At 33.7% G+C, this 9,206-nt stretch overlaps 1 protein-coding gene across 1 annotated transcript in view; it reads left to right on the top strand.

Annotated features, from left to right (window-relative positions):
• The window catches only part of ADAMTS19 (ADAM metallopeptidase with thrombospondin type 1 motif, 19), a gene marked incomplete at its 5' end in the record, with an annotated part of 206,929 nt that overhangs the window by 194,584 nt on the left and 3,139 nt on the right, over positions 1-9,206 (top strand). Inside the window, one exon of the mRNA XM_008585687.1 lies at positions 7,444-7,601. Within this exon, the coding sequence (XP_008583909.1) occupies positions 7,444-7,601 (158 nt within the window). The remainder of the gene's footprint in view (positions 1-7,443; positions 7,602-9,206) is intronic.

Raw genomic sequence — 9,206 nt, forward strand, 5'->3', positions numbered from 1 at the left:
TATATATGTTTAAACACATAAAAGAGGAATTTAAGAATAGGAATAAGACTAAAATTTACTAAACACATTTTTTTAAAGAACCAAATAAAACTTTTAGAAATGATATTTAAAATGATCAATCAACCAATAATAACCAACATATCAAGCAGCAAAAAAGTACACAAAATAAGATGGCATAAATAAATCAAAATATACCAACAATATTAATAAACATTTAAGGAATAAAATTTATATATTGCACACTGGTACTGATAATCAATGCCGTACTCCACAGATATGTACAATCAAATGTGTTCCAATAAAAAAACAAAAGTTGTAGCTAGACAAAAATTATCAGATTAAATTTTGAAAACGATCCAGGTGTATGATGTTTGTAAGAAACATATGTAAAACATAAGATTCACAAATACTGAATATCAAAGAATAGAAAACTATACCAGAAACATACAAACCAAAAAGTTACTGGCGTAACCATAGTAATGTAAGTCAATACTTATTTTAAAGTGAAACACATTGCTTGAGGTTTTAAAAAAAAAAGCCACAAAATAATTGTAAAATAATTCAGTTCATCAGAAAAAATATTATAATTTTAAAAATTATGTGAACTCAGAAATGTAGCTCAAAGCTTTAAAGCAAAAATTGACAAAGAACAATTGATAAGTTCATCATCATAGCGAGAAATTAAACACACAGATATGGAGCGAACTGACTTCTAACCAAGGTGTTGACGTCAAGAAGAGCTTTAAAGCAAAAATTGACAAAGAACAATTGATAAGTTCATCATCATAGCGAGAAATTAAGCACACAGATATGGAGCGAACTGACTTCTAACCAAGGTGTTGACGTCAAGAAGTGGGGAAAGAATAGTCTTATAAACAATCGGTGTTGGAATGACTAGATATTTACATAGAAAACAAAAAGTGAACATTGGCCCCTCCCTCCCACACAGAAATTGCCTCAAAATGAATAGAGATCTAAACAAAAGAGCTAAGTCTCTTAAAACTTCTAGAAGAAAACAGAAGAGAAAATCTTCATGACCTTGTGGTAACCAATGATTTTACACTGTAAGTGCAAAATTACTAACCCTAAAAAAAAAGGAAAAGAAAAGAAGATATGTTGGATTTCATTAATAGCAAATCTGTTGCTCTTAGAAATACACGATTAAGAAAATAAAAAGAAAACTCAAAGTCTCAGAGAAAATAGCAATAAAATTAACTTCAAAGGAACTCATGTCCAGAATATATAAAAACGTAATTTTCCTCAATATTTAATAGACACAAATGAGTATTCTTAACTAATGGGAAATGGTACAATGAACATATTTATATTATCCACCTTAAGAAACATAACTTTGTCTGGTACATTCGAAGAAACTGTGCCCCTCTTTTTCTATTTTATAGTACATTTTGTGGAAGACTAGTAATGTTTTTACTTAAATATTTGAATATTGAAATTTTCTTTGTGGGAAAGTTTTTCAATTCCAACTTAGTGTATTTAACATACAAGTAAATATAAGACTATTCAGATTTTTTTCTTCTTGTGTCAGTTTTTATAATTGGTGTTTTCAAGGATTAATCCATTTCACTTACCTTATCAAATTTATTGGACTAAAGTTGTTTATAACATTTACCCATTACACTATAATGTCTATAAGGAACAACATTTCATTTCTTATTCCTAATATTGTTAACTTGTGCTTTTCTTTTTTTCTTAATCAGTCAAACTAGACTTTTATCAGTTATTTGATCTTTTCAAATATCCAATTTTGGTGTTATTGATTGCCTCTGTTGTTAACTTATTTTCTATTTAATTGACTTCTGCTCTTTATCATCTTCTTTTATTGTCTTCTTCTATTTACATTGGGTTTAAATTGCTCTCTTTTCCTTCTATTCTAAAGTGGAAACTTAGATCACTGATTTTACTTCTTAACCTATGTGTTTTTAAAGTGCATTCTTGTATATTAAATACAGTGAGGTTTTATCATTTTCTAGGTTGACAATTTCTTTTAACCAATGCCCTTAGTTCATTTAAATATACTATAATTATGGACACATTAGATTTGTTTTCTATCTGTTCCATCTCTTCTTTATTCCTTTCTTTCTTTTGATTTTTTTTTAGTATTTTATTTTATTTGCTTATTAGCTATAGCTCTTGTTTTATATTTTTAATGGTTACTCTAGGATTTACAATATGCATTTTAACTGATTACAGTCTCCTTCAAATTATATTATACCACTTTACATATAATGTAAGCTCCTTGAAGCAGTGTACTTCCCCCCTTTCCGCTTTCATGCTATTATGCATTTTATTTCCACATTTCATATAATCAATTTATTACTACATGTTTTAAACATCAAAATACATTGTAAGCATTTTGCTTTAAATATTATACTATAAATAATTTTTTTAATAAGAACAAATAGTTTATATATTTTTTTACATCTACCAGTATTAACATTCTTTTTTCCTTCACATAGACACCTGTTTCTCTCTGGAACCATTATCTTTTGAAGAACATCTTTTAAAATTTTTGTAGAGCAAGTCTGCTGGCAACAGAATTTTTCAGATTTTGTTCTTCTGAAAATATATTTATTTTGCCTTCACGTCTGAAGTATATTTTCACTAGATATAGAATTCTAAATTTTATTTAGATTTTGTGTTGCTTTATTGTGCCTTGTTTTTATCACCTTAAAGGTGATATTTTATTGTCTTCTGGCTTGCATTAGTTCTGACGGCATATCCAGTGAATTTTAAAATCTTTTTACCCTGGTATATAATGTGCCTTTTTCTCTTTGGCCACTTTAAAGATTTTTCTCCCTATCGTTGGTTTCCAGCAGTTTGATTATGATGTACCTTGTATGGCTGTCTTTGTGCTTATTCTACATGGGTTCTGTATTAGTCCATTTTTGTATTGCTATAACAGAACCCTTGAAACTGGGTAATTTATAAAGAAAAAATGTTTATTTGGCTCACGATTCTGGGACAGCTGCATCTAGTGCAGGCCTCAGGCTGCTTCTACTGATGGCAGAAAGCAGCAGGCAACCAGTGGGTACAAGATCACATGGAGAGAGCAAGAGAAAGAGAGAGAGGGGAGGTGCCAGGCTCCAATTCACAACCAGTTCTTGTGGGAACTGATAGAGTGAGACCTCAGTCACATACACCCCTCCCACCCCAGGAAGGGCATTAATCTTTCATGAGGATCTGTCCCCATGAGCCAAACACCTTCCAACACTGCCACATTAGGGATTAGACTTCAGTATGACCTTTAGGGGGGACAAACATATTCAAACTATATCAGGTAACATTTTACTTTTTAGAGATGTAGGCTTATCATTTTTATCAAATTTGGAAAATTTTTGAGCCCTGTATCTTCAAATAATTTGTATACCCCCACAGCCTTTTCTGGGGTTCCAGTTATACGTATGTGAGTCTACCAGGTATTTCCCATGGGTCATTAATGTTCTGCTCATTTCTTCCAGGCTTTTTTCTCCCTGTACTCCACTTAGTTTCTAATTTATTAGTTTGTCTTCAAGTCACTGACTTCTTTCACAATGCCTAGTTTGCTCTTAAGCCCATGCAGTGAATTTGTTAGAGATATTGTATTTTTCTATTCTGAGGAATTTGATGTGCTTATTTTTTATAGTTTCCATTACTCTTCAATATTACATGTTTTTCTTTAAATTCTTATGCATACTGAACATATTCATAACAGCCGTTTAAAAGTCTTGGTCTACTAGTTACATCATATCTATTATTTCTGAGTTTTATTTCATTGAATGATTTTTCCCCTGATTATAATTAAGACATTTTAAGACTTCTTCACAGATCTAGTAATTTTTGGTTGGGTGCTGGAAACTATTAATGTGACACATATTTTATTTTACTTTACTTTTATTTTATTTTATGAATGACTGTATTTTGTTATTCTTTATTATTGAGTGTTGAGCTTCATTTTGCTAGGCTGTGAATTTACTTGCTGATCAGTTGGACTTCTTGAAGCTTTAATAAAGCTCTGTTCAGGTGGATCTAGAGTAGTCTTTACTCTAGGACTAGTTTAGCCTCATTTTTTATATGTGTCCTTTTAGGTTCTCCACTTAGTAAATTCTTTGTTTACTAAGATCTCACTATCCAGATTGCATAGAACTCATATGTCTTCCATCCCTACTCAAGCTCCAGGAGTTACACAGTTCAGAGTTCCCATGTAGTTTTCCCAGCTTTGAGGAGGTTTGCCCTACGTTTCTGCAGTTTAGTATTCAGCCACAGGCTCAAAGGAACCCCTGTGCAGATTTTTTGGAGCTCCTTCTCTGTATCTTACTCTTCTCCAGTACTCCACAAAACACATTCCAGATGCTTAGCCAATTTTAACTCCATTCTCTGTGTCCTCATTTCACTGAAGCCTTCATCATCTGTGCTTTGCAGGACTTTCACTTCCCAGTGGGGGGTCTGGTACATATCTTCAGGAAGAAAGTCAGGCAATTTTAGAAATCATCTCGTTTGTTCTCCTTCTCTTAGGGATAATTATTGTCAGTTGTCCAATATCTGAGAACAGTCGTTTCTTGTACATTGCCTAGTTTTCTAGTTGTTTACACTGGGAGAGCTAGTGCAATTCCAGTTACTCGGTCACAGCCAGAAGGATTTCCAAAAACACATTTTCAAAGTTAATGAATTAAAAACAAGAATCAAGAAACATCACATACCCAAAGTACTAGTTCTTCATGTGAGGTTGCTATTAAGCTAATAAATTGTGTGAGTTTTCAGGTACATGTGTGTGTCATTTTCTGGGGAGTGCTGAATGCCAAAAATACCAACTCTAGCCGTCTCCAGAGGGTTTAAGGCATTTTTAGTAGAGATTTTCAGAAAATATTCATTTATAATTATGTCCTGGAGATGTGTTGAAATGCAGGGAAAAAAATCAGGATTGTACTGACCACAGTACAAATCTAAGTCAAAAAGATTCCTCAAAATATTTAATAGACTTTTGGTTATTGCAAGGAAATACTTTATCTTTTAGGAAGAATCATTAATTTTTTTTCAATTTAGTATTGTCTGAAGTATATCCACTTATAGATAGCAATAGCTATTTGCAAAATGTTGAGAGTTTTCTGTCAATATATTTCCTGTTCAGGTTTAAAATTCAAAGCAAAAATGAATACTTACATTTTTTTCATAAATCTGACAATATGTATGCTTGCTTGTTTAACATTTCAATTGAAACATTATTTTAGACTTTATATCAAGTACATGATATAAGTATTATTTGATGGAAATTAAGATTAATGAGATAAGTTTCAATAATTTCATAAATACATTGCTTGTAATAATGAGAATACAAGCACCAGAAAGTCCACCAGTGGGGCAGAAATACCCTAATATATTAAAAAATGCAAGTCACGAATAAGCAAATGAAAACAAATCTTCAGTAACAATAAAAAAAGATCCTTTTAAAAAATTTAAAAACTAGATTGTTCAAAATTTAACTTCTGATATTTCTCTTCAATCATGTTCTTTTGATAGATTTTCCCATCCTATTACTTACCATCATAACCCACCTATCTTTTTATCCTAGCAATCTGACATCCTGCTTGACACTTCCTTTTTCCCAGGACAACTAAGTCACAACCATATTCTATCAATTTCACTCCTAAATGCATTGTGATTTTTCTCCACCACAAATTATATCCAAGCCACCATTACTTTCAATTGGGCTGCTATGTTTATTGTTATATCCTGTCTTCGCTATCTAAATTTACTCTACACCGTCTATTTTTTTCTCATAATAAAATAAAGTTTTACATTTTTCCCCCTTAGGAAAACCCTCAAAGTACTAACGAGGCCTATAAGATCTGACTATTTTCACCTCTCCAGGCTATCCCTTCATGGTCTGCTTTAGCACGTTTAGCTCCATACACACTTCCCTCCTGATCCTGATCAAGCTGAGCTTTAAGACCTTTCCATTTGTAGTTCCCTCGGTCTTGAATGCTCTTTCTCTTCTCTTATTTCCCCTAGCTAACTTCTTCAGTTTTAAATAACATCCTTCAGACAAGCCTTTCTCAACTCCTCCTCCACAAGTGTCAGCATGTTAAATTAGTTATTTACTTGAATGTCTGGTTCTCCAGTTCAATTATAAGTTGCAATAAGGCCAGAGAACATATCTATGTTGTTCGTTTTGGGGGTTCCAGAACTTTGAGTATTGTTTGAGTATACTGACACTTGATGCGTAATTATTCAATCATGATTAAATGTTATGTAAGAGAAAGTTACTTCCAAGGTGTTCAGAAATGGGCACTCTCAGTCAATGTTATGGGAGCATAAAATGATGCAACCATTATGAAAATCAACTTGGGTTTCCTTTGTTTTTTTTATTATACATACATGTGGGGTACAACATTGATTTTCAATAATTGTGTACAATGTGTGGTGGTTAGATCAGTATAGTTAGCTTATTCATCATTACAATATGCAATCATTCTTTCTGTCTGTTAACCAATTCCTCATTAGCTCCCCTCCCTTTCCCACTCCCCTCCCCTTTTCCACCTGTAGTTTTCTAAAAGTTCAACATATTACTGTGATTGTTGTTTTTTCTTTCTTTCTCTTTGTATCACTTTATTGTTCATTTGTTCATTTATGAATTCAGCTCCCGGTTATGAGTGAAAACATGCAGTATTTCTCTTTCTGTACCTGGGTTGTTTCACTTAGAATAATTTTCTCCAGGCTCATGCACGTTGCTGCAAGTGGTAGAATTTCATTCTTTTTTATGGCTGAGTAGTATTCCATTGTGTATATATACCACAATTTCCTTATCCAGTCATCCATCAACGGACATCTAGGTTGGTTCCATTGCCTAGCTATTGTAAATAGAGCTACAATAAACATTGGAGTCATTTTGATCTGTTAGTTAACATGGTGTTTAATGATCCTTCCTTAATCACGCTCTTTTCTGAATGGGCACAGTAGATACAGAGCATGTGTAAGATGTAGTTCCAGCCTTCACAATGTTCATAGGGTCATTAGATAGATTAGACAGAGACACACAGCCTTAACATAAGAATGTGCTAAAGAATAAATAAACTGGTAAAGGGACATAAAAAATGTTTACATTGTGTAGTGACAAAATTTTAAAAATTGAAAAAAAAGTCCAAAAAAAAAAAAAAAGGAATGAATGACTAAGGGCCAAAATAATGGGTACAGATATCAAGCGTCCAAGGGGATTGGATGAGGCAGAGATAAATGTGACTATGGAATTGTGGACAACTTGAAGGCAAGCTTGAGGCATTTGCCATGATTATGGACATTTCCTAAGAAGAGATGTCTCATGTCTTTCATCAGGGAGTGTAGACTCAGTTTAGAAATGAATTGAATGCTTTTAATGAAATAATGTGAAGTGGGTATTGATCAGTGATGGTGACTTGTTAATACTCATAATATTTTTGAATCTCTTTATAGCTCTCCGAGATGCTGGCAAACAATCTATTAATAGTGATTGGAAGATTGAACATTCTGGCGCATTCAATTTAGCTGGAACTACTGTCCATTATGTAAGACGAGGCCTCTGGGAGAAGATCTCTGCCAAAGGTCCTACTACAGCACCTTTACATCTTCTGGTATGAGGGAATGAATCGGTAACATTGCATCATCAGTGTCTCATGGCAAAAGACTTTCTTACTGCAACTTCTCTTATCTATTTTCAAATTTGAATTGTCAGATAGCTATTTAAAATTTTTTAAGAGGTGGATTTTAGGGTTTTCAAAATATCTTAAATCATGATGTCTAAAAACAACAGTTATTACAGGAGGAGCAAAATATTTGAGGGAATTCCCAGACTCAAAGTAGAGAAGAATTACATAGGAATAAGGAACAACTTTTTCCTAAAAGCATGCATTTACTAACCAGAGTGGATGTCCATGAGGAGAATAATATAGTGTGGCTAATCATAGCATTTCGTACATCAATGAAATGGGCATTGTGTGAGTCTGTATAAAATGACTTTGATATAATGTTATTCTGCCTGGGGAAAAGAAAAGAATTTGGCTAATATATCTAACATTGCTCCCAGTTACCCTGTTATATTTTCTCTCTAGGTTTATGGATTCCTTTAAACAACAGGAAAATTTGAATGTTTGCGATTAGTTTCTTTACCATGTAGTAAAAGACTAGGTATGAGTCAGGATAGAGTTTGGAGGGAAAGAATCAGGATGATGGGACTCTGTCCAGGCTAGTGGCAGGGCCACATGCCCCTTTTGACCTTGACCATGGCAGTCAGTGCCAATGGCACGTGAGCCAGAGGAATGACTACACAGCTGGTGTGAGTTTTCCATCCTAGTGGCAAAAAGAAGTCTAGAACTCAGACACTTCAACACCTCCTTACGTCCACACATAAAGCAACCCTAAAACACGATCAATTGACTGTATATTTGGAGTGTGGTATGCCACATTATTTAATATCTCCACACGATTTAAGCTGAATTTGCCTTCAATTGGAGACATGTGTGTTGCTAGTCTAGGAGCCAGAGGTTCACATCACAGGTTGGCCCATTTTCTTCTGCTGTTTTAATGTGCCTGCAAATCACCTGGTGTTCTTGTTAAAATGCACGTTCTGATTCATTTGGTCTGAGGTGGGGCCTGAGATAAGCACTCCTAACCAGCCTCCGCCTGATGCCAGTACTCCTGGTTCACACGCCACAGTTTGAGTTACAAGGTTTTTTACATTGGCAATCGATATGTTTTACCAACAGGAATAAAGGGAGCAAGGTGAGCAGAGTGTGTACCTTCTGTCCCAAATCTTAATAAATAATAATATTCACCATGTATTGAACATGAAGAATCAGACACTGTCCAAAAGCGCTTTATGTTCATTACAGCATTTGGTCCTCACAATAATCCTATGTAATATATATTATTATTACTCCATTTTACAGATTATAAAGAACTAAGTACAAGAAAAGTTAAGCAGTGTGCAATGTTGTGCAATAACTTATTTAGCAGTAAATAAATCAGGTTTTAATCACTCTTCTATGCTACCTCTCTGATATAAAGCTTAGATCATAGGTTTTTATACTAAACTGCCTCGGATCATAAATGTATGTATACTTTGACTAATTATTTTGTTTCTATCATCACAATTCCTTTGGATCATATGATTTAATTTCATTTGGAAGCTCTACTCTGCCCCGTGCCATCTAGAGAAAGAGAACCCCCCCCCCCAAAAA

Source organism: Galeopterus variegatus, unplaced genomic scaffold, assembly GCF_000696425.1.
Source record: "Galeopterus variegatus unplaced genomic scaffold, G_variegatus-3.0.2 Scaffold3671, whole genome shotgun sequence".
In the NCBI taxonomy this organism is placed as follows: domain Eukaryota; kingdom Metazoa; phylum Chordata; class Mammalia; order Dermoptera; family Cynocephalidae; genus Galeopterus; species Galeopterus variegatus.